We start from the raw sequence: 26,568 nt of genomic DNA, 5'->3' as shown, positions 1-26,568 counted from the left end.
TAGCCCTTTTAGGCTCCACCCCCTCCCAAGGAACTCCGCCCTTTCCGTAGCACGCAGGCGCATTTCCCAGGGCGCTCTCTCAGGCCCCCGCCTCTACCTACGGCGCCCCGCCTCCCCCTTAGTACGCAGGCGCATCTTTCTGGAGCGCGCGCAAGGTCCGCCCCCCTCCCCGCCACCCCACCCCCGCCGCCCTGCCCTGCCCCGCCCCTAGGCGGTTGCTGGCGGCAGCCGCCGCCCTCCCTCGACCCAATGGCGCGGCTGCGGCGTCAGTAATGTGAAGCAGTGAACTGGCTTGTCCGGCCCCCGGGCCTGCAGCCCATTACACCATCCGCCGCGGCAGCTGCTGCAACGCGAACGGCCTGGGAGGGAGGGTGCAGACAGCTCCGCGGGGCGGGGCAGAGCGAGCAGCGCGGCCGGATTCATTCCTGTGGGGCGCGGGGCATGGAGGAGCTGTGCGGCTGCAGGCGGAGTAGGGCATCCCGGGCGACGGGGACAACGGTTTATATTTGAAGGGGCGGCCGGAACCGGAGCAACCGACGGCGGGAGGACCAGCCCCGGGGCAGGTAGTGATGGCTGTGGCCTGGGGCCCGGTGGGGAGGCCTGGGCGGGAGGAGGGCGTCCGGGCAGATGGCGGCCGGCGGGGTCGTGTGGGCCGCGGGACCCAGGGCAGGCGGGCGGCTGGAAGGGGTGGAGGCGAAGGCGACGGAGGGCGGTTGTGGCCGCGGAGCACGGGGCGGCTGGGGAAGTTAAAGGCTCGAAGGCGGCCGGATTTCCTGAGCGCCTCGCATAGTTTGAAGGGAAGAAAGCCTTTCCGGCGAGGTCTTAGCGTGAGCAGGCCGAGAGTTGGTGCGTCTGACCTTTTTGTTCCTTGTCGAAACCCATCCTGGCCACAATGAGGCCTTCCAGCCTCGCGCCCTTGGCGAGTGCTCTGCAGATGCAAGAAAGAAACATTTCTGAACCCGCCGCGTCTCCTGCCCCTTTCGGTTACTCGCTGGGCGTGTGCAAGGCAAAACCAGAACAAAGCTGGGCTGGCTAGAGCCAAGCACGAGGAAACCAATTACCTGTAGTGTTTCATTTTCCGCACTTTGGGAGGAACTGCCTCCTTTCGAAACATTATGGTCTCCGCGTGAACCCTTTTGTATTTTCTTGAGCACCTCTTTTGGAGGAAGAGGGGGAATCGTTCCTAGTACGGTATTTCCCCCTCCCCCTCTACAAGATTAGAAAATAGGGAAGCCCAAATCGTGTTTTTGCCTTTACGTGTATGGAAAATCCTAAAACTATTGTTTTTTTTTTTCCTCCTTAAATTCTCTAGTTTGGTGTTCTGCTTCTCCGATGTTGGAATGCGATAGGACAGAACATACTCTCTGGGTTTTATATCCGTTCTGGGTCTCAGTGACTAACATTGAACTTTGGCTCCTGTTACTTGCCTGCGTGGAGAGTTAAGCTGGAGCTTTGCTTTGAAGGATAAATAAAGCTTAGCCTCGACTGGACATAAATGGATCTAAAGACAGCGGTGTTCAACGCAGCGCGCGATGGCAAACTCCGACTCCTCACCAAGTTGCTGGCAAGCAAATCTAAAGCGGAGGTTTCCTCCTTGATCTCGGAAAAAACCAATGGGGCCACACCACTCTTGATGGCTGCTAGGTATGGACACCTCGACATGGTAGAATTCCTTCTAGAGCAGTGCAGTGCTTCCATAGAAGTCGGGGGCTCTGTCAATTTCGACGGCGAAACCATCGAGGGGGCCCCCCCTTTATGGGCTGCTTCTGCAGCAGGACATCTGAAGGTTGTCCAGTCTTTGTTAAATCATGGAGCATCTGTCAACAACACGACTTTAACCAACTCAACCCCTCTTCGAGCAGCGTGCTTTGATGGCCATTTGGAAATAGTGAAATATCTTGTAGAACACAAAGCCGATCTGGAAGTGTCCAACCGACATGGGCATACGTGCTTGATGATTTCATGCTACAAAGGACACAAAGAGATTGCTCAGTATTTACTTGAAAAAGGGGCAGATGTTAATAGGAAAAGTGTTAAAGGTGAGTTCGGCTTTGTTTTTGTTTTGTTTTGTTTTGAGTGGCAGCCTCTTATTTTTGGAAGTTTGGTAGCAATTTGTAGCGTTGTTGTTGAGTAGGCCTACATTCACAGACCTGTGTTTACTAGGTAACCCTTCCAGTATTACCTTGACTCTGATACTTACTTGATTGTGCTTTAAACATATGTGATAAAGGGTCCCAGTCAGCTGCATTTTCTCTCGCTTCCCTGAAGTTACAGAGCGTATTAGTGGCAGAAGAGCTGAGCCTCCTGTTACAGTTTGTCCGTTTGAGAATACAGTGAAATACATTGTTTTGAACTTTTTTAAAAAGGATTTATTGATTATATATATGTAAACTGTAGCTGTCTTCAGATACAACAGAATAGGGCATAGGATCCCATTACAGATGGTTGTGAGCCACCATGTGGTTGAAGGGATTTGAACTCAGGACCTCTGGAAGAGCAGTCAGTCTCTCCAGCCCTGTTTTGAAGTTTTTTTAAGTCACTTTGGAGTAGTGGGTCACTATCTTATTTATTCTAGGTGGGCATTTTATTTGTTACTCTGTCAGTGAAGACTAGCCCACATGACTTGAAAGGATTCATTTGAAAGAGATATGTGTTCCCTGATTCCACTTACTTGAGGCAAATGGAAAAATCCTTTTACGAAGAATATATATTAAATGTAGCAAGACAGAAAATGGATTTTTAAGACTCGCTCAGGGCTTAAAATGCTAAATAGGGACTAGGTCAAACCAGTGTGGGTTTGTTGGCAACATTTAAAGACCTTTGTCAGGAAGAGCTTAGGTTTACAGTTCAGTCTAACTTTCAAGATTGTAAGAAACTCAAGACAGTAGTGATAGGTTAGGAATTCTTTCCACCTTTAAAAGAGGCTTTCTTGGCACAATTTTGATAATCTGAAGATCTGAGTAAATCTTCACAACAGTAAAATAATTCACCACCTAGCTTTAAAAAGCTGTTAAGATTTAAGAATAGGGGCTGGAGAGATGGCTCTGCTCTTCTAGATGATAGTTCAATTCCCAACAACCACATGGTGGCTTAGAACCATCTGTAATGGGATCCGATGCCCTCTTCTGGTGTCTCTGAAGACAGCGACAGTATGCCCACATAAAATATATAAATAAATCTTTAAAAAAATGTCAAGAATGGCATAAATCTAAGAGTTTTTCAAACAGCATTAATTGACTTACTTTGTTTACAATAAAAAATAAGTCTTGTCCCTGCATTCTAAACTTTTATAGAAGCTCATCATCTTTTATATTTGTATCTGTTCTTTAGAGATAGACTGTGCACCCCTCTCTTCCTGATTTGTCTTTGCTGTTGAGTGACAACCCGTGTGTGTGTGTGTGTGTGTGTGTAGGGCAGGGAGCTCATGGAGGTTTGCACCAAGGTACTAGAAAGCTGTTGAGCCAGTCAACATGTAACAGGGTCCCTGCAAAAAGGTCTTGAAAAGGCATTACATAAAACTGAGAAAATAAAGCCAAAATTGCATTTGTGTATGTGTGTGTGTACATGTGTACATGTGTGTGTAAATGCATGTGCCTGGGTTTGTGGGTGTATGGGCTCAGGCGTAGTGAGAATTGTGGTTTGTTTAAAAATACAGAATTGTTAATAGAAATATGTTTCAATCCCAGATTAAGGGATATGGAGTTGCTTTAGATTGTCCACAGCAGCTGACTATGATTTGACTCATGCTCTAGCAAGGGCATGATTTTGCCATACATAGTTTCTGTGAATGTATAACATTTGGAATTCCGGGGACTCTTGAAAGGATATGTAAATGCTAGAGCCCCAAGAAGGGTTGTGGCAGCGGCAGCTGCTGCTGCTCCTCCTCTTCTTCCTCTTCCTCATCCTCCTCCTGCTGCTGGTTGCTGTGGTTGAGGTTTGTTGCATTGTGTCAAGTGGTCCTGTGCAAAGAGACAAGAAGAAGAAATTGGATATCCTGACTACGAAGATCAAACTTGCCCCAAGGAACTGGACTCCCCTAATCAGCAGGAAGTAGTTTAACAATATCAATGCCCCCTTTCTCCTCTAGCCTTCTTTTTCTCCTTCCTAGTGTTGGGAAGTTGGAATGGAATGGAGGAGGGTGGTGGAAAAAGGAATTGACAAGTAGCCAAAGCCTGGCTACACTCCTGTGTCTTCTTAATCCGCGGTTATGTCATTCAAACAACAAGTTTTCATTGAATGTATGTAGTTAATTGATCTAGGACTGTGCTGCTATGAATATTCTTAAAGAAAATTGTGTATTAGCACACTTCTGTAGAATAATAATAGTATGATAGTATGAATGCCTGAATGGGGTGAATTGCTGAAGCAAGTATGTGTTGTGATGTAAGGTGAGCTGTGAGGCAGTGTATTGGTCCTGAGCATGTTTGTAACAATAGTTTTTTTTAAAGGACTACGAAAATGATAAGCCTTTGAGATTTTTTTCTTGAAGTTTTTCTATCTTGTTCTATAACCTGTCTTTTAAATTAGTAAGTTATTTTTAAATTCTTAACCGTAGCTCCTTATTTTCAAGAACTACATACTTTTTTTCTTTTTGTACACTAATGAAATAGATGTGCTTTTTTATTTTTACAAAAATAAGTAAATCTTGGCTGAATGAATGGTTTATACTACAGGATACACAGTATCTTTAGTACTTTTCCTTTAACATTTTTCCTTTTATTAAAAATAATTTTCTCACATAATAAGTCCCAATTATGGTTTCCCTTCTTTTACCCCTACCGGTTCTTTCCCACCTCCCTCCCATCTAGATCTACTCTCATCATTAGAAAGTAAACAGGCTTCTAAGGGAACATGCTGTACACCACATTATACTCTACTGTACCGTATTATACTATATTTTTATACTGTACTATGATAAAACTAACACATTGGGATTGAACAAAAACAAACAGAAGGAAAAAAGCCCAAGAAAAGGCAGAAGAAACAGAGACCCACTTGCTCATGTACTAGGAAATCCCATAAAAACACTAAACTGAAAATCTTGATAATATGTGTGTAGATAACCTGGTGCAGACCTGTGTAGATCATGCTCATGCTGCCTCAGTCTCTGTGAGTTCATGTGTTTGTTAGTTATATTGATTAGAGGGGTTTATTTTCTTGTTTGTCCTCCAACCACTCTGTCTCTTAAACTCCGTGCCTACTCTTCCGTGGGTCTGAAGGGAAGGATTTGATGGAGACATCCCACTTATGAGTTGTGTGTTCCAAGGTCTTGCAACTCTGCAAAATGTCTGGTTGTGGATATCTTTATTTCTTTGCAACTGCTGCAGGAATAAGCTTCTCTAATGACAGCTGAGCAGGGCATTGATCTATAGTATAGCTGAATGTTGTTAAGAGTAATTTGCTTGTTTAGGACAGTATTTGGTTTTCCCCTAGGCCCTGTACTGTCCAGTCTTCGGTTCTTGGTCATCCAAACAGTGTCACTTACAGGTTCCATCACATGGGGTGGACCTTAAGTCAAATCAGATATTGGTTAGTTAGTCTCACAAGACTTTTCGACACCATTGCACTCGCATCTTGCAGGCAGGACACCATTGCAGATCAAACTCCTTAGTGGTTTGCTTGGTTTTTGCATTTCTCCTTTGGTAGAGTGCTATATCGAAGATGCTAGAACATAGGTTTGCAGGCTGTCTGAAGGCACCAGCTTGACTTCTCCATGTGCAGTGAGTGTGTAGATATTGTCTTCAGCACTGGGGTCTTGCCATCAGTTTGTGGTGAGCTATATAGTCTTGGTAACAGCATGGTTTGGGGGTTCCCATGGACCCCCTTTGACCAACAACTCAATTAGATAGTACTCAGTCCCACTGCTAGAAACTTCATTTGGTGACAAGAGATGGTCAGATCAGGCTTTTGCTCCCCCATTTTTGGGGTATCTCATTTAGTTCTCCTTCATCTATGTATATATTTTAGGAAGCTTCTGTTATATTAGGTTTCCATAATACCCTATAAGTGGCCCTTCACTTTAGCTGTCTTTCCCCATATTCCCCTCTCCCCTTTCCTCCCCACTTCATCCTCCTGTTCTAGCCCTCCCATCCATCCATTTCCCTTACTTAATGAGATTTATTTCTTAGTCCTCCCAGTCCTTAATCGACCTAACCCGTTCTTCCATGGCGAGTACCTGGTTATCGTTGATTTAGCAGCCAGTATCCACATATAAGGGAATATGTACTACATTAGTGTTTTTGGGTCTGGGTTACCTCACTTAGTTTTTAAATTCTAGTTTTATCATTTACCTGAATATTTATGATTTCCTTTCTTTTAATTACTGAGTGATACTTCATTGTATAAACTTGCCACATTTTCTTTATCTTCTGTTGAGGGACATCTAGCCAGTTTCTGGCTATTAGGAATAGAACAGTACATGAATGTGGTTGCACAAGAGCCTCTGTGGTAGGATGAAGCATCCTTTGGGTGTATATGCCCAAGAGTGGTGTATATAGATGATCTTTCAGTAGGTCAGTTCTCATCTTCCTGAGGAACCATCACAGTAATTTTCATAGTGGCTGCACACGTTGGCACAGTAATGGACGAGTGTTCGCCTTCCTCTGCATCCTCACAAGCGTGAGCTTTCTCACTTGTTTTCTTTAGCCATTCTGATGGGTGTATGATGAAATCTCAAAGTAGTTTAAAGAACTGTCTACTCAGGCTGGAGAGATGACTCAGTGGTTAAGACGTCTGACTGAGGGGTTAGGGATTTAGCTCAGTGGTAGAGTGCTTGCCTAGCAAGCACAAGGCCCTGGGTTCAGTCCTCAGCTCCGGGGGGGGGGGGGGGGGGCATCTGACTGCTCTTGCAGAGGTCCTGAGTTCGATTCCCAGCAACCACATGGTGACTCACAACCATCTGTTATGAGATCTTATGCCCTCTTCTGGTGTGTCTGAAGACAGCTACAATGTACTCAGATACATTAAAATAAACCAATCTCTTTTTTAAAACAAAACAAAACAGAAACCTGTATATTCACTGGGTGATGTGGTGCAGGCCCATAATCCCAGCATTCGGAGGCAGAGACAGGTGGATCTCTTGAGTTTGAGGCCAACCTTGTCTACAGAGTGAGTTCGAGGGCAGCCAGGGCTATACAGAGAAACCCTGGCTCGAAAAACTACATATTTTTCTAATTGAGCTTTACATTGATTGTGAGTTTTCAGTGATAAATGTTTTTGTAAGCATTCTTTATCTTTAGTATTTTGTTCCTGATTGTCTTTAAGGGTAACTGATGAAACAGCCTTTTTTTTTTTTTTAAATCCTGGTTAAGAATGTTTATTTAAATTACTGTTTAATCATGTCAATATTAGGATTCTTCAAGATAACAAAAGAGGAGGGGTAAAATTATGATCTCATGTTGAGGCTTCTTGATGTTTTGTCTTTTTGATTTATCAGTTTAATGATGTTCATATTATTGATATAACCAGATGTTGAAATCCAAATGGGGTATGTTTTAAATTCTTAAGTCAGTGAAGATATGAGTTCTGATAGTATTTGTCTTATATTTTCTAAGCTTGATCTAGATACTTCTATAAAAAACAATATATGCTACACAAGATAAGTGTAATAATAGACCATATTTTTGTCAGCTCTTTCTCCTAGTATATGACTATTTTTGAGTGATTCAAAGGAATGTTCTCTTTCTCATCACCATTGTCACAGCAGCTTTGTATGTGAGGATGTACGTGCTCCTTTTTTTTGCCATATGATCTGTCTAAGTCATGTTTTTCTTGGTATCAATATCTGACATGTCTTTATATGAAGACAAGTAAGGAAAGAGTTTCAGATACCTTCAATTTTAAAGCCATACACAGAAAAGATTTTCTTACTTTGTTTGTAACCTTTTTGTGATGACACTTCTTTTGTTCTGTGGTTCTTTATGGATGATAGGGTCAGATTCCAATGTGCACACACCTTCATGTGCCTGGTCCTGAAGCTTTGTTTCTTAGGTAATTGTTCTTTGATTGATCCTCAGACTTTTGGGAAAGGGCATGGGCGTGGGGGATGGGGAGAGAACAGTGGTAATCGAAAAGAAGAACTACTTAAAACTGATGTGGGTGTCATTTCTTGAAGGGGCTTGAGACCCCATGTGAACAACAATGCCAAGCAACCAGAGCTTCCAGGGACTAAGCCACTACCCAAAGACTATACATGGACTGACCCTGGGCTCCAACTGCATACATAGCAATGAATAGCCTAGTAAAAGCACCAGTGGAAGGGGAAGCCCTTGGTCCTGCCAAGACTGAACCCCCAGTGAACGAGATTGTTGAGGGGTAGGGCAGTAATGGGGGGAGGATGGGGAGGGGAACACCCATAGAGAAGGGGAGGGGGAGGGGTTAGGGGGATGTTGGCCCGGAAACCGGGAAGGGGAATAACAATCGAAATGTAAATAAGAAATATTCAAGTTTATAAAGATGAGAAAAAAAAAAAACTGATGTGGGGCTGGAAGAGTAGCATATTTGATTTGGTGGTAAAGAAGAATTTTCTTTGAAGTTTTAGCTCTACCTTAAAAATAATAAATACTGATAAGACTAGGGGTAGAATCCAATAGTTTTCTCTTTAGTAGTGGTGGGGACCCCATGGTCTCATGCACGCTAGGCAAGTGCACTATTTCTAAGCTCTATTTTCCACCCAGTTTCTTAGAACATATGTCATGCATTAGAAAGTGTTCTGAAAAAGATAACACCAATCGGTTATACTTGGTCTTACTTTAAAATGCCCTTGAGTTCTTCATTCCTTTACTTTTTAACAAGTAGTTGACTATTTCTTAAGCTTTTCTCATTACTTTTTAACAGGCTGTTGGCATTTTTTTGAGTATGTTTAAGCAGTAGAATTCATTAGTTGAGAGGGCATTATCAATAAGACAAGACACCTCGTTTTTTATCCCAGCCTTTGAGGTTTGATCTCAGACCTTTATCTTTAGGGAAAGAACTTTATGCCTAACAACAAATTACCTAAGGAGGAGAGCAATGGGTTCCTTCTTTCTCCATAGCATTCCATAATGGGAGAATATTCTTCAAATACTCAGGAATATCTCTCTAGTTTGACATAACAATTGACTTTTTAAATATTTTAAATTTTATTTTGATTTTAAGCATGTATGCTTCTGCATTGTGTATTTCCAGTGCTTGTGGAGACCAGAAGGTTTTATCTGGGGTTGGTGTTACAATTCTGAGCTGTCATATGGATGCTGGGGATTGAACTCCGATCCTTTGGAAGGGCAGCCAGTGTTCTTAATCACTGAGCTGTCTCTCCAGGCCTGTAACTATTGATTTTTGAGACAAATTAGTTCCTATTTAAAACCAATGATCTCCAAATCTGAAGAGATTTATATTAATCCCCAGAATTACTACATTTGTCTCAGCACTTCACATTTACAATCTTTTTTAGATTTTGGGTTTTTGTTGGTTTTTTTTTTTTTGTTGTTGTTGTTGTTTTTTGATCTTTTGTTTGAAATTGTTTTTCTTTATGCTTCGATTGTTTACTTTGCTGCTCTCAAATGAAGTTACTTTAGCCTTTCATGTCTGCTTTTACATCCAAACTGTTCTCAGGCATATGCGTTCCTAGGAATTGAAATAAGGTCACAGAGGTTACTGTTTAACTTTTGAGGAAATTAACTGGCTGTTTTTCAGAGCAGTTGCATGGTTTATATTCCTCAGCATATAGGAGGGGCCTAATTTCTCTGCACTCACCAGCACTTGTTCTGTTTAAATATACCCAGCCCATTCTAGAATTGTGATTTTGGTTCATAGTTTTCTATGGCTAATGATGTTTAATATCTATTCATATGCTAAATTTATGTATTGTTTGCCATTTCTGTATCTTAGAGTTTTCTATTTTTTATATGTTTTGTAATTGAGCTATTTGTCCTTTCTATTATTTAAAGAGTTTATGTATTTGGTATACAAGTCTTTTATCTCTCTCTCTCTCTCTCTCTCTCTCTCTCTCACACACACACACACACACACACACACACGTCTTTTATCTCACACACACATACACACAAGTGTTTTTCCCATTTTGTAGATTACTTTTCATTTTTGATAGTAGTGTTTATAGCAATTTGGATTATTGCAGATTTTAAAGATATCCGTTGTAGATCAGTTGCATAATATTTGACTTAAACAAGATAATCGCTTATTATATTTTTATTTTATATAAGTGTGTGGACACACAGAATGTTGTGTGGTGGTCAAAGACAAAGTTACAGGTTTACTAAAGTTGTTTATGGCTTCAGAACTTTTCCAAGGATAAAAATTGTGACCTATTTATAATATATACTATATTTCCACTTTGGGTCATTCAAATTTAGACTAAATAGCAGGACACAGTTGGATACAGATGTCTGTAATCCCTTTATTTTGATTTAGGATGTTTGAGAGCATGTTGACAGCATTTATGTTTAAGCATTGTATTCTATTCAGATAGGGGAACTATAGGTTTGTACCTCCAGGCAGGGCTGGATACAGAGAATTCTTGAGCTTCAAACTAGTTCTTCCCAGAGTACTGGTATATTGTGGGTTACTGACTTTGAGAAACATATTGACTTCATTGTTTGGGTAAAACTTTTCTTCTTTTTCTTTTTAAAGAATTGTTTATTTACTTTATGTATGTGTGTATACCATCGCTGTCTTCAGACACACCAGAAGAGGGCATCAGATCCCATTACAGATGGTTAAGAGCCACCATGTGGTTGCTGGGAATCGAACTCAGGACCTCTGGAAGAGCAGTCAGTGCTCTTAGTCACTTTGCCATCTTTCCAGCCCTAAAACTTTCACATATCATTATGAATTCTTTTATATTCTTGCTATCAGTTAATTATAGGAGTCTTTAAAATGCTCCCAGAAAGTACTTCTTAAGGAGTATGGTCATAAGTGCATTGTAAGTTCCTGATGTTATCTGTACCAAAAAGCATTCCACTGAAGATGACTACTGTTCATCTAAATTTTCTTTGTTCTGTTTTTGAAGTAATATAACTGAAGATTAGCATAATCACATTATATTAGCTTTCTGCAGAAAGTCTTTTGAGTTGGTTTAATATGCCATTAGTTAGTATCTTAGGGTTTCATTGCTATGAAGAGACACCATGACCAAAGCAACTCTTTTAAAGGGCAGCATTGAATTGGGGCTGGCTTACAGCTTCAGAGGGTTCAGTCCATTATCATCATGGCAGGAAGCATGGCAGGGTCCAGGCAGACACAGTGCTGATTAATGAACTGAGACTTAGACATCTTGATCCAAATGCAGTCAGGAAGAGATGTTCTTCCACACTGGGTGGAGCCTCAGCATAGGAAGAGACCTCAAAACCTACCCCCACCGTGACACACTTCCTCTAACGAAGCCACATCTCCTTATAGTGCTGCTCCCCATGGGCCAAGCACTTAAACACGAGTCTATTTTGCTTTCTATTTTCTTTAAAGGTAAATTCATGAAATCTCAATGTCAAACACCTTTAGGATTCTTGGAAGTATTTATGTTAAACATTGCATTCTATTTTCCGTTGTTCCTTACTTTGAAAGTAAGAGACATAATAAGGCAGCCTTGCTACATCTCAGTCATTATATTGTGAAGATATTTAAGAGCCAGAAAATGTAGTAAATTTTTGAGTTGAATATATAGTAATTAGCATACATTGTTTAAAATCAGTGATGATTAGCTGTCAAAAATACAGTCTTTGGCATATAATTTAACATAGATGACTAAAAAGAACATAATGACTTGATCTTTTAAGTTTGGATAAAATTTTTTACATGAAGAGTTTTTATATAGACCAATCTCTGTCTGAACTAGATGTTCTTTTTTTTTCCCCCCCTCCTCTTTTCTCTTTAAGGCAGGGAACTCACTATGTATGTAGCTGGCTATCCTGGAACTCACTGTGTAGCCTAGACTGATCTTGAACTCACAGACATCTACCTGCCTTTTCCTTTCAATGTGGTAGGATCAAAGACATTAGCCACTGCTCTGTCTTTCATTTTTTTCTGAAAGTTTGTAAACAGGAAAAAATGTTTAATTAACTAGGAATAGAAATCAAAATTAAAAATGATTTCAGAATACTATAAAAGTGGATCTTATTTTTTTCTTTCCCTTCCAAATTTTAATCTTTTATACAATATATTTTGATTATATCTATCCTAATTCTTGGACAATCCTCAACCCCTCATCCTTTCATGCTCTCCTTTCCCTTTCCCTTCCTCTCTCCATAATCAGCTGAATTTAGTTAGTGCTGCCTGCTGGAGTGTTTTGTTTGCTTGGTCCTGTGCAGGTAATCAGAATGGCAGTGAGTTTGTGAACGTAATAGCCATGTCACGTCCAGAAATCAGCATTTTGCAGCACACCTTCCTCATTCTCTGGCTCAGTTGTTTCCTGAAACTTGTGAGATTATAGATTTTTCATTTAGGGCTAAGCACTCCAGTAGACTTAAGTCTCTGCATTAACTATGGAGTACTGCAGAGAGAAGATGGCCATGGGTGAGGGCAACACTAATCTATTTGTATGAACAAAGTTTTAGAAGGCAGGTTGACAAGATTTAGTGAAACAATGGCCCTCTAGGCCATATAACCTCTTGAGCCATGGTTTTTGGCCATCTTTGCAGTACCTGGCCTAACTTCCCCTCCTGTGAGTATCTAATCAGAAAGCAGTTGGTTATGCCCACATTAGTGTGCACATTTGCCCAGCAAGTCAGGGTTGGAACTGTAGCTAATATAGCTGGGTATGTTCACTGATGGCTTTCCTCTCCCAGCAGGCTTCATGGTACTTTCTGGTACTCAGAAAGCTATACATCAGAGAGAAAGTTTTCAAGTCAGATCCAGCTTGATTGCTATGTGTCCTACAATAGTGTTGTGTCTTCAGCAGTAGGGTCTTCCCATCTAGCTATTGTGGACAGCCTAGAGCACTGGCAATTGCCTGTATTGGTTGGGGGCCCCTCCATATCCTCTCTTACTCATAAGGGAGATTTCCATTTACTAGCTATACCTTCTAGGCTACAGCTGCATTGTCAGTGTATGCAGGATATCTATGTTTAAACTTTTTTAAAAGTTACAGTTTTTAAATAGCTATCAAAGTACTAAGAGAAGTACTAAGTTGCCATAATTGTTTCTCATACAGCTTTAGGTTTGGTTAATCCATTCACAACTACCTCTCTTCTGTCTCCTCTACTTCATTCCCTCCTTAAACCTTTAACCCCTTTAATCCACCTCTCTCTACTTGGGATCTTTTATGCTGTGTGGCAGAGTTCAGAGGTTAAGACAGTAACTTTATAACCTATGAAGCCTAAAATACTGTGAATTTTGCTAGCTTCTAGGTTAGGCTCTTACCAGAGATACTGAGAAGCAGGACCAGAGAAGATGATAGACATGGTACGGTCTTGTAAAGTCCACTTCCCATAGTGCATGTGTGTCCCACTTAACCAAATAAAATACTTTCTAAAACTAAAGTTTTTTTTGTACATGCTATAGTGGTTTCAGAATCTGGAAGATTTTCTGCTGTTGCTGAAGAAGAAGCTTGAATTAGGAAGGTGTCATTGATTGAACTTTAATTTGAATGTTGACTACTATTAGAACATTCACAAGTGTAGTATGACTGACTTTTTTTTTTTGTTCTTTTTTTCGGAGCTGGGGATCGAACCCAGGGCCTTGCGCTTCCTAGGCAAGCGCTCTACCACTGAGCTAAATCCCCAACCCCATGACTGACTTTTAAAATGGAGTCTCAGATTGCAATCCTATAAGAAGAACAATAGTATCAACCAGGGATTAAACCTTCAACCGAAGAGTATATATGGGTGGGTCCATGACTCCCACAACATATGTAGCAGAGGACCACCTCATCTGGTTTCAGTGGGAGGGGAGGCGCTTGGTTCTGTGGAAGCTTGATGCTCCAGAGAAGGGGAATGCTAGAGGGTTGGGGTGGGGGTGGATAGGGGAGCACCCTCTTAGGCAAAGGGGAGAGAGATGAGATGGGTGGGAGACCAGGAAGAGGGATAATATTTGAAATGTAAATAGAGTAATTAATTTTAAAAAAATGGAATCCCAGAAATGATGTCATTGAGGTGGCATTTGGGAGATTTATGTTTATGTTTTACCACTAATTTTTGGTTTCCTGTTTGTGTGTAGAATTGGATTTAGCTGTCTCCTTATATCGTTACATTAAAGATTAAGAGACAATAAATAATACATTTTAAAAATATAAACATTGTACTAGTAGATCTTTTTTCTTTTGTCATTTCTGCTTTTTCCCTCCCTTTTAAAATTTGCTACTTTGTCTAAGTTTAATTTACTACTTTTTCTTCCTTTCATAATTTCTTTTTTTTCAATTGATAAGATATAATTGCCCACCTAAACATACAAAGCCCAGTACCATCCATCCCTTAAGAACATTGATAACAACCTGTAGCATAATTTCTTGATATAGTTCTTTTTCATTTTTGTATATTCACTTATGTCTCTACTCTCTGAGTTTAATATGTTCCGTATTTTTTTCCTCCTATCACAATTTCTTGAGATAGTAGCTACTTTTAAGCCTTTTTGCTAATGTGTACATCTAAACGTATGCATTATTCTGAGCACAGTTTTGGTTATAAGATTTGTTATTCAGTACTTTCATTGCCAGTCAGTAAAATTACCTTTTGACGTACTTCTTTGACTCTTGGATTATTTATTAAAATGAGTTTTAAAACTTAAAATATAGAGAATTTTTTATATTACTGATTTATGGTTTTTTAGAGACAGAGTTTCTCTGTGTAGCCCTGGTAGTCCTGAAACTCACACTGTAGACCAGTCTGGCCTCAAACTCAGTGGTCCATCTGCCTCTGTCTCCTGAGTGCTGGGATTAAAGGCATGCACCATCATTGGAAAGCTTTATGTCAGTCTTTTGATACTCTTTAAAACTTATTTTATGGACTAGATTATGGTCAGTATTTGTATACTCCATGTTTCTTTGGGGGAAAATATTTTTCTTCCACTATTTCTGTCTTTATGTTTAAGATGTGTATTGTATGCATACACTATGTATTGAATTTTTGTTTGCATTTTAGTCAGTGTTTTTCTTCTAGTACGATCATTTAACTCATTTCCGTTTAATAACATCTCATAGTTGGATTTTCATCCATTTCCTTTTAGGTTTTCCCTGTTTGTGTTTTCTGTTTATTTGTTGTTTGCTAGTTTGTTTATGAGGGATTTGCCCTTGTGTTTACCCCTTGGATTATCCTTATTTCTTTTTATTTTATAATTTATGAAAAAACTAATTGCGTGTATGTCCTTGTACTGTTTTTGTAGTAGTTCCCATTGTTTAATACGACTTTGGCCTACATTTCTACTCACTTTCCAACAGTGAGACCTTAGGCCACTTGAGCTGCAGGTGTTCTCTCTATTTCTGTGCCATCCCTGCCAAGTATTTTACTTCCATATATAGTATTTCAAGCTCACAAGATACAGTTGAAAAACCTATATTTATATAGATTTCCCTCTTTTTAAGTATGTATGTTCATGTCTCCTGGTTTCCATGTAATTTATTCCTTCTGCTAAAAAATACTTACTCCAAAGATATTTTGGGTTTTCCTAGTAATAAATATTTTAGTTTTCTTTTTCCTCTGGCAGTGTTTATTTTCTTTTATGCATGATGGGGATCTAGAAGTACAGCCTGGGAGTTCTCTGTTAGGGATTTTGACTGAAATTCCATGTCTCAGCTTTTGCTTGTGGTAACACTTTTGCTGCTTTTGATCTTGCTGCTTTCTAGCAGAGAGTGAATGGAACCTTTCTATGGCTTTTCTCTTTGAACTTAGTTTACACACACACACACCACAGACTCACTCTCTCTCTCTCTCTCTCTCTCTCTCTCTCTCTCTCTCTCATCAAACCCTAACATAGGTGCCCTCCACTTAGTTTTAGAGACAAGGACTCTCCTTAGCTTTGAAGATGTCAGGCAGGCTGGGCTGGGCTGGTTGGTAGCAAGTCCCAAGAATCTACTTGTCTTTAACCCCCTAGTGCTGGACTTGGAAGTGATCACTACCATAGCCAGCCTTCTCTACGTAAGGTTCTGGGGATCAAACACATTTACTTGCTTACAAGGCAAGCACTTTACCAACTGAGCATTTTCCTTAGATTCCTCAGATCTTCGTTTGTGGTCTTCAGTACACAGAAGAGAAAACAGCATACAAAACAGCTGAAAACTACAAAAAAGCAAATAGATATTCTAGAACAACAACAACAAAAAAAAGTTCAGTGCATGACTTTTGAAAATGGATTACCCCAGTGGACTAGAGAAGTTATGAACTAGGTGTGTCAGATGAAAATGGAGAGAGAAACTGACAGATGGAAAAGGTCTACAAGACAAAGGGAACAGTGTCAAGCAGTCAACAGCATTATTTAAGGAGAGAGTTTGAGAAAAATTTCGAGTTAATGAAAATTACATCTTACAAAAGCCAAGCAGGATAAAGACAAAAAAGGGGACTCATCAGATTGGCTTATTGAGTAGAGGCTGAGGAGTTGAGTGGTAGCAGTCTTAGTCCAGGAAGCTGGATTGCCTCTGGAGTTCTGCCTAGAAATGGGCCCTGGAGGATTCCCGGAGAGCCACTGATTTTCAGTCCATGGAAGGCTGAAGAGATTAGGTTGTAGTGTTAGCGTGGACTGATAGTAGCAGTGGTAGAAACAAGATAGGTGTCCTCATCAATAAGGGTGAAAGCAAGCAGCCCAACCAGCCTCTTCTAGCCACTAGAAGGTGCTGTCCACTTGGGTTGGTGTGAGCATTCTGACCCCCCTCATTTAGACCTTTCCAGAATACATAAATAGACATGCCCAAAGGCCTGTTGATTCTAGGTGCAACCAAAGTGGCATTAGCCATCACAGCACCTGAAGGATGATCCGTCTGGCTTCCACAGGTACACACACATGATTTGAGCTATGCTGTAACAATTCAATCCTCCAAGTAGTATAATATTTGCTTCTAGTCTTTGAGTATACATAGTAACATCCTCAGTTATTTTATTAAATTTGATTTCTTTTTCTGTGATGGCTTGTCTCTTTATAGTTCAGCTTTGCTCTGTGGATCTGTAGCCTGAAGTAGAGAATGAGTTTCTAAAGCTCCCTTCCCAATAGATTGTGGCTGCCGGTATCCCCAGTCTGTAATGCAAGATGTTGAGAGACCTTTTTTTTTTTTACCTGTTTTCTAAAGCCAGTGAAGACCTTTGGGGAAGTTGTGCCCAATTCTAGACTTTGCTAGCTTTCTTTCGTATCCTGGATTACTTTGTTGGCTCTTAAGTGCTTTCAGGCAAAGTTTTAGATGTATATTTGTTGCTAGGTTTGGTGGAACAAGTCTGTAACTCCTAAACTCAGTAAGTACAGACAGGGGATAAACAGTTAGACAGCCTGGGCCTGTATCAAAATAAAAACAAAAATGAAGGAAGGACAGATAGACTAGAGAAAGCGAAAACAGGTTTTTGTTGTTCATGTTTTTGTTTTTCGAGATAGCATATTGTCTGTGCTTGACCTGGCTGGCTTTGAAAGTACAGTCTCCCACCTCTACTTTTCAAGTGGTGGCTTAGAGGTGTACACAGTCATACCTGGCTCTCTTAGTGCATAGTCTTGAGTGATTGTACTGCTTTGTCACTGCCATTACTAGACAAAAAAGCCTCCTTTCTCGCTCTTAAGTCAGATTTTTTTTGCCTGTAAATAGCTGTATTTAGAATACACATAATTTTTCAGTAAATGCAGAATTTTAATTCATTTAAAACTGATTTGCTGCATCTCTGTTCTTGATTTTATGTTACTTCTATGTAAAAGAATGGCATTTAAGCCTTTTGGTTCAGATTATTGCTTGTTTGTTTTTAATTTATAGCATCTATTTTGGGGGAAAATAAAAATAGTAGGGATTCTCACTTCAGAATAATTTGAAATGTTTTTAAAATATACTTAAAGTAGTAGTCATTTTTACTTAATTGAAATTTGAAACAAATGATGATCAGTAATCAGAACCTGTGTGCCTTGGGTGGTTGGCAATACTTTGTTATAGATCATTGAAATCTGAGAATAAACAGTTTCTAACTAATTCTCTAGTACTTAAAGATACTGTGGGAAAGAAAACAAGATCAACTAATGAAATGTTTCAAAGTCTTTGTATATAACAATGTAACAAATCATTTTAAATGACATTTACTTATTTACTAGTTGGGGGTGGTGGGGTGTATGCCATGAATTGTGTGTGAAAGTGAGAGGCCAACTAAAGATAGTCAGCTCTTTTCTTCAGCCCTGTAGGACCCAGGGATAGAACTCATCAGGATTGGCAGCAGGTGTTGAGCCACTATACCTGGTGCAAAGCCATATTGATGGCCCATGTTTTTTCTTTCTGTGTGCATATATGTGCCTGTGTTTGCATCTGTGTGTGCATACCATGGCTTGTGAGTTTGTAGAGTCTCTTTCTGGTTTGTTGGTGGTGTAAGTGGTGTGTGTGTGTGTGTGTGTGTGTGTGTGTGTGCGCGCGTGTGCGTGTGTGTACACACTGTATATGCCAAGCTAGTTGGTCCACAAACTTTCTGGAATTCTGTTTCCACCTCCCATCTTAGTGTAGAAACACTAGAATTTCAGGCTTGCACTACTGTGCGGAGAATTACATGGTTTCTGAAGATTCATACTCAGATCTTCACACATGGTTGACAGACATTTTACTTACTGAACTTTATTTACTGAACCACCCCAACCCCCAACTTTAATTCTAAAGTAAATTTGCTATTTAAAGTATTCATCTTCAAATCACTTCCTGATGTACATACTATGTTGCAGGTCCCCAAAAGCACCTTGATATTTGAAGGTGACTCACTAGACTAGAACTCATAGGAAAGATTTATTATAGTGATAAGATAAGGAAAAACAGCTAATCATAAAGGGAGAGTCAAGAGTAAGGTCTAGAGGAGCATGTGTAGACCTCTTCATGTTTTCTCCTTTCACGAAGAACACTCCTCCTCAATAATAAAAATACACGGGGTTGGGGATATAGCTCAGTGGTAGAGCGCTTGCCTAGCAAGCGCAAGGCCTTGGGTTCAGTCCCCAGCTCCGGAAAAAAAGAAAAAAAGAAAAAAAATACACATAGTATTTTGCCATAGGGAAACCCATGACAGATTTAATGGTTAAGGTTGTTATTAAGGACTGGGTCACACAGGTGCCTTTTGCCCAACCATGTCCCAAATTTTAGACTCCTGGACAGAAGCCAGCTATTTAACATAAATTTCATAAACTACAGTTTGACACGGTGAGCCACTATCATTTGGGGATTACGCTGGTATAGAGAACAAGTTTCCAGATGCCGGTCTGAGGTTAACCTTGTGAGCTCTTTCTGAGAGTAGTAGTTTTAGCCTGCTTTGTTAACTTTCTATGAATATGTCCAGAACGATGCATTACAAACACTTCGTTTAACATTGTATATCCATATCAAAGATCTGCATGGTGGCTTTGCTTCTGATCATTAATCAAATGGCTCTTATTGTCCTTATATGTAACGTTTGATGTTTATGTCATACTGTTTCTATAGACTGTTAGTGACATGCCAGTGCCTTTTGTCAGGTTTTAATTCATGTGACGGATGATGGGACAGTGTTAGGGCATTTAGTACATTTAAATCAATATTTAAGAAGTGAAATTATAACAAGAATTAACTCATTCTCATAGGATTTCATGCATATCCTTTGAAGGGTTATATCATACCACCCACATAATTTTCAGGTCTTGTAAACTTGTTTTTCCTATGAGAGCAGTGTTTTGAAGAATATGTAACAAATTTTGGCTTTTAACAGTTAAAACTCATTTGATATTTTGATATTGATTGGAAATTTTTTTTGTCCTCTACTAAAGTCGAATCTTAGATCTTAAAGACTAGATTTTCCATTTATAAATGGAGAAACTGACCCAGAAATGTACCGATGACTTATGAATTTTATTTCACCTATTGTTGTTCAGAGAGTATGCATTAGAGTCACAGGATATTCCTGTATTTGACTGACTGGAAAGTGGCCGGGGGCTGTTGAGGAAGGGGCTTTATCTGGCAGCTCTGCTGTTGTGTGGTTTGTTCTCCTTCTTGTACTTGTTTTAGTCAAGTTACTTGTTCAGGAAGTATTTCCTCAGCTCCTACTGTGTATCAGACACTGATATTAGGTGCTGAAGGTGACTGTTTGATTCTTTGTAATTCTGTCTTACGTTCACTTAGAGTTGCCTGAACTTTGAGGGGGGAGGGGTTTACATTATACCATGACCCTGGTGCTTCAAAGTATGTTTTTTCCTCTCTCTTTAAGGCAATACTGCACTGCATGATTGTGCAGAGTCTGGAAGCTTGGACATCATGAAGATGCTGCTTATGTATTGTGCCAAGATGGAAAAAGATGGCTACGGAATGACTCCTCTTCTCTCAGCAAGTGTGACTGGTCACACTAATATTGTGGATTTTCTTACACACCATGCCCAGACAAGCAAGACAGAACGTATTAATGCTCTAGAGCTTCTGGGAGCTACGTTTGTAGATAAAAAAAGAGATTTACTTGGGGCTTTGAAATACTGGAAAAAGGCAATGAACATGAGGTACAGTGACAGGACTAATATAATTAGTAAACCAGTTCCACAGACACTAATAATGGCTTATGATTATGCCAAGGAGGTGAACAGTGCAGAAGAGTTAGAAGGTCTTATTGCTGATCCTGATGAGATGAGAATGCAAGCGCTGTTAATTAGAGAACGTATTCTCGGTCCTTCTCATCCTGATACCTCTTATTACATTAGATATAGGGGTGCTGTCTACGCCGACTCTGGAAATTTTAAGCGATGCATCAACCTATGGAAGTATGCTTTGGATATGCAACAGAGCAATTTGGACCCTTTAAGCCCAATGACTGCCAGCAGCTTACTGTCTTTTGCCGAACTGTTCTCCTTTATGCTGCAGGACAGGGCTAAAGGCTTGCTGGGCACTACTGTTACATTTGATGATCTCATGGGCATACTGTGCAAAAGTGTCCTTGAAATTGAGCGAGCTATCAAACAAACTCAGTGTCCAGCTGACCCATTGCAGTTAAATAAGGCTCTTTCCATCATTTTGCACTTAATTTGCTTATTAGAAAAAGTTCCTTGTACTCTAGAACAGGATCATTTCAAAAAGCAGACTATCTACAGATTTCTTAAGCTGCATCCAAGAGGAAAGAATAACTTCAGCCCTCTGCATCTGGCTGTGGACAAGAATACTACATGTGTAGGGCGGTACCCTGTTTGTAAGTTCCCATCTCTGCAAGTTACTGCAATACTGATAGAATGTGGTGCTGATGTGAATGTCAGAGACTCTGATGACAACAGTCCCCTACATATCGCTGCTCTGAACAACCATCCAGACATCATGAATCTCCTTATTAAATCAGGTGCACATTTTGATGCCACAAACTTACACAAACAGACTGCTAGTGACTTGCTGGACGAGAAGGAGATAGCTAAAAATTTGATCCAGCCCATAAATCATACCACATTGCAGTGTCTTGCTGCTCGTGTCATCGTGAATCATAGAATCTATTACAAAGGGAACATCCCAGAAAAGCTAGAGACCTTTGTTTCACTTCATAGATGATAACTTGGTTGTGCTTCAGCACTGTTAAAGCACGAATTGGGAACAGTTGTTTTATTAATGAGCACTGTTGTGATAACACCAGCATTCATTTAGCTTGATATCATTATGCTCTCATTGGCTAAAACATTGTAAACATCAGATTTGCAGGATTGGTTTCCCAGTATTTAATATAAATATACCGTATAATATATTGTTGTGAATTATTGAGAAATGTAATGTCATGTTCAAATTTCTAAAATTGTCTGCCAAAGGCCATTCTGATTTTGTTTGCTGTCGGGTGTTTGGGACAGAGTTAACTGTTTTTCAGTGATGTCTTTATATTTTACTAGTTTGTGAATTTTATACAATTGAAAGTCATCCTCCCCTGGCTCCCACTTCTGTCTTCAAGTTTTGACTGGTTCCACATTTTTCTCCCAAACCATTTCTGCTACAGTGTTCCCTGGACTTTTGAGTCCATGCTAAGTCATAAACCTATGGACTTGTTCACCATTTGCAGTTACCATAAGTGCTTTATCTTCTCTATGCACCGGCTTAAACTGGGACTGTTGTGTGTTGGCATATTCTCTATGCAGCAGTTGATCAACGTCAACTCAAAACACTGCTTTAAGTTAGGAAGCTCATCTCACAGACGTACCCTTGGCGCATGCCACGTTCTAGAGTTGCCGGTGAGCAGTCTGAGCTCAAGCTTTACAATTTATGTTCTGTTTCTGCTCTATTTCCTCACATCTGAGCTTTCTTTCTTCAATCCACAGGAAATTGTATATGCTAAATTTGGGAAACAAATCTGTTATAACTCATTAACCCAGTTGAAATTTAGGTCTGTCATCTTAGGAGATCATGCAGTAAAGGAAGACCTTTGTAGAGTGACCTGCCTTTCATACCGCTCCAGCTTCGTCCTGCTTGTGCTGATGGTGTAACTAGGTGTAGAGGATCTGCTTCAGTTTAACCTCAGACTTTATCACACAGCCTAATGACTCACGTTGAGCTATCAGTCGAACTGCAGACCATTTTTAGTTACAAAAGGCTAGAGCATGTCAGTGGCATGATGCTTGCCAAGCCAGATCTAGGCATCTAAGATAATTACGGTATTTTAGTATGCAGTTTACTGCTATAGGATCAAAGGTCAATAACAGTGTTCTTTCTTTCTTCAAGTTTATGTATATCTTTTAAAGATAACGTGCATGAATTACTTTGACCTCAATTATTTGTCACCCTATTAAACACAAGAAATTGCACAGTGATTTCTGTCCCCTTAATGAAAGCGCCTCCTTCTGTTCTTCTTCCCCTCCCCGCCACCTCCTTCCTCCCAGCTCTTTCTCCCCTCTCTTTACCCCCTCCACCCCCTTTTTTTCCTATTGTAGATTTGTTAATGCCACAGAAAGGGCTCTTTTGACTTAAGAGAAGATAAGTGAAAATTAAGAAGATTCAGGTAATCACTCAGCACTTTACGCTACTCAGAATTTATAATGAATGGTACATTGCCCTACAGATGTCTTAAAAAGCTTGTTCTGAATGAAAAGCCCCTTATTGATTAGCAAAGAGTCACGCCTGTGAACTTCATGATCTGGGTCACTTGGATTTAGAGATGACATTTTATTCTGAGGGTTGATGAAATGCCACCTAAAGAATTACAAATAATGAAATTCATCTTTATTCAGTAAATATTTGTAATGGGTAGTAAATAAAAAACATTAGACTTTTTCATTAAACAATTGAGGTTTAATTCTTTAAAATGTATCCTTACTCATTTTACTACATTTTAAATTACATTTTACCATTGGAAAATGGATTAGTTATCAATAGGCTCTGTAAACTCATCGATGAAAAAGGTTTTACTATGGTTTATTTACCATGGGCAAGTTTGATAAAATATTTGAGCTGCTATATATAATAATGTCATTTAGACAGATATTCTAACAATATTTTGAAATCATCTCTCTTTAATGTGTCTTGTGAGAGTTATCTATGAGTAAGCCACTGTTGTATTTTTTTTTGTTTTTTGCTTTTTTTTTTTTTTTAAAGAAAATTATCTTGACCATTTTTACAAACAACATTGGTTGATTTCACTTTTTGGGTAAAAGATGTCAATTTGATTTTAGGGATTTAATGTGTTGCCACCCCTCTTTGCCCAGAAGAGTGTGGCTCACACTGTTTTACAGGCGCACAGAAATAGCCCTGTCTGAAATAAGGGTGTCTTTACTAGTGGCTTCCTTCACTAAGGACAGATAACTTTGAACTGGTCCTCACGTAGTCTTGAAAACTGCACTGCTGTATTGCAGTCAGGATGCAGCTCTCCGTTTTCTGTTTGCCCTTTCTAGAGATGCCCTTGGGAGCTCTTGAAAAAGCAGTTTAGTAGCTCAAAATTAGCCTTGATTTTACTTGAGAGTGAATTGGTTCAGGAGTGCAACCTCAGATAACTGTTAGGGCTTTCATCAGGAAAGTGTGAGACCGAATAAAACATAATTCTGAAGTTTGGGGGTTTGTTTTGGTTCAAGGCAAGGAAATGATCTAATTGTACTTATTTGAATCCAACTAAACTGGACACGTGGTAGTATTGGCTGGAGTTAGTGTGCGATCTCAACATGGATCTCCAGAAATGCTTCGGAATTTCAGATGTTTTACGATTTTGATCATCTCTATAAAAGAAATTGTCCTTTTTCAGACACCAGTCTCCTTTCCAAATGCAAATCAATTACAGGTTTTAAAATGTAATTTCTTTGTCCTTAAGTCTGACAAGCATAAGCCAAGATGTACAAGATAACTTGGTTACCCTTAATGATTTTGAAGTTAGGTGATTTTTTTTTCCCAAAAGCGCATTTACTATGAGTTGAGAAATTGTTTAGGTTATATTTGGAAATTTAGCTTTTTAAAAATCAACTTGCCCAGCAAACCCCTCAGCTTGAACATACAGGTGTGTTACTCTGTCAGTAGTGCCCAGCAGGGGCAGCTTTGGAGTAGGGATCTTATACCTATGTAGCAGCACCATTGCTTGGGACTTGAACTACTTCAAAGTTAGATACTAAGGAAACTTAGTAGCTCAGGTCTTAGTGTCTTAGATACTAAGAAACTTGAATTGCTTGTCATCTTTTCCCTTTTCTTTTTTCCCCTTGTGTATCACTAAACAACTAGTTTCTCTTCCTTTTGTTGGTTCCCATTGTGTATTTTTTAAAAGAAGTACTGTATCCAGATGCCAGCCAATAAATTGTCACACAATGGAAAAAAAAAAAAAAAACAATATGCCACAGCATTGTAAGGTTTAATAAAATTAAATTTGCACCAAACTTAAGTGTGCTCTCATTAACTCTTAGTTCTTGGTGAAGGTTACTTTGAAATATATTTCAATGGATTCCTGGATTCCTTTTTGAAAAAAAATGCCTCCTTCATAAATAACTTCAGCCAGTTAGAACTTACCATGCCATGTATTACCGATTCTGCGGTGTCAGTAAGATGACTTGTGACAGTTTACTGTAAATTTTTTTCTGGTAAATATATAAGAACTAAAATCTCGGAAGACTTGGTGAAGAGCACAGGACTACTTTTAATGTGTTCTTGTCCTTAATAGTTGGTATTATTAGAAACATGTGCAGTGAGTGATGTGTGTACAATGAAGGTAAGTGTTCTATACTTCTATTTCAAGTAATATAAATTCCATTCCCTGCGTCTTAAGTTATCTAAGATTTCAGTTGACCTAGAAAGTTGTTCATAGTTAGAATCCAGTGTTCTAACTTTTCCCTCATTGCTGTGCCTGACCCATGACATTGAGTGTGTATTGGTCGTTAGTCTTCATTCCTAGCTGTGTGTTAACTACAGTTGTCCTTATCACTACAAATACTTAGAAAAAAAACTTACCAAACTTAACAACAAGGAAAGAATATTCTATTTTAAGGGTTTGAACAACAAAATGTACATGTCAAGATGCTATACCTCGCAATGCTGTTTTTCATAGTTTTATCTGTGCTGCTGGGCAGAATAATATTGTTGTTTGGGCTTTGGGAGTTAGGAGGAGTAATTACTTCCTAAGTGTCATGTTACTTTATGTTTATCATAAAGGATCCATTAAATAAGATTTCCTCATTAAATTGCAGCTTTATTATTCTGTGAGTTTAGTTGTTTTCCCAGTGAGTCCCTTTAAAGGATTTAATGACAAGTGGTTCTGTTAGTGCAGTTGGGATGCACTGCCCTATTTTGTATTCTGTGGGTGTGAACTGAGAAGTACACAGGATTTGACATGATGCCTAAAACTGAAATGGAAAGATCATTCGGTCTGTTACATTCATGAATCATAAAATTTCTCTGTAATCAGTCTTTAGCGAGAGTTAGCTTATTATGTATCTGCTTTCTTTTTCCAGGGCTGGGATTACAGAAATGAGCCGGGTTAATAGGTTTACCCTCTTTGCCAGCTTAGACAATTACTGTGTATCTTTCTGGTAGCTAATGTTAAAAGATCTCTGGTTTATATGAATGTAGCTTTGTAAAGAAATTGCAAATACAAACTCTGTGATTGTCTATGGTCTTAGCACCTGAAGTGTTTAGTATTTAGTAGAGGATATACCTTGCACTGTGCATTTCCACTAATTAAATTAGTAGATACTTTGGTTTCACCAGTTTTCCACTAATGTCCTTGTACCTGGATCCATTTTAAGATTGCATCTACTCATCTTGTTCGTTTAACCAAACAGTCTTTTATCTTTGCTTTTTTAAATAGTGGTTTCGAATATTTTATATAACTTTCCTTAATTCAGGCTTATTTGGACTGCCTAGGAGTTTTCTAGGGAGGTATGTGTTACCGGTCTTGCTTTTTCAATGTATAGATGAGTCTAACCGGTATCACTGATGATGTGAATATCAAATCAACACTCAGTTCACGGATCTACCAGGTCTCTATAGATTTTAAAATTACTTGCTTTTTTTTTTTTTAATTTCACATTCTATTTTCTGGAACTAAGTCA

At 39.4% G+C, this 26,568-nt stretch overlaps 1 protein-coding gene across 1 annotated transcript; it reads left to right on the top strand.

The window, feature by feature from the left end:
• The first annotated feature begins 208 nt into the window (after window positions 1-208).
• Window positions 209-25,998, top strand: Fem1c (fem-1 homolog C). Its single transcript, NM_001106932.1, has 3 exons — window positions 209-563; window positions 1,313-2,039; window positions 20,310-25,998. The coding sequence occupies exons 2-3, from the start codon at window positions 1,496-1,498 to the stop codon at window positions 21,617-21,619; spliced, it is 1,854 nt and encodes a 617-aa protein (NP_001100402.1). The 5' UTR covers window positions 209-563; window positions 1,313-1,495; the 3' UTR covers window positions 21,620-25,998.
• Window positions 25,999-26,568: the final 570 nt, after the last annotated feature.

The sequence above is a fragment of the Rattus norvegicus genome, chromosome 18 (assembly GCF_036323735.1).
Source record: "Rattus norvegicus strain BN/NHsdMcwi chromosome 18, GRCr8, whole genome shotgun sequence".
Taxonomy (NCBI): Eukaryota; Metazoa; Chordata; class Mammalia; order Rodentia; family Muridae; genus Rattus; species Rattus norvegicus.
This window is presented reverse-complemented; position numbering and strand designations above follow the sequence as displayed.

Bases quoted from the DNA above. Each gene is read 5' to 3' on its own strand.
- Fem1c (NM_001106932.1), top strand. From the start codon at position 1,496: ATGGATCTAAAGACAGCGGTGTTCAACGCAGCGCGCGATGGCAAACTC. The intron at 2,040-20,309 runs GTGAGTTCGGCT...TCTCTCTTTAAG, and splicing joins TAATAGGAAAAGTGTTAAAG to GCAATACTGCACTGCATGAT.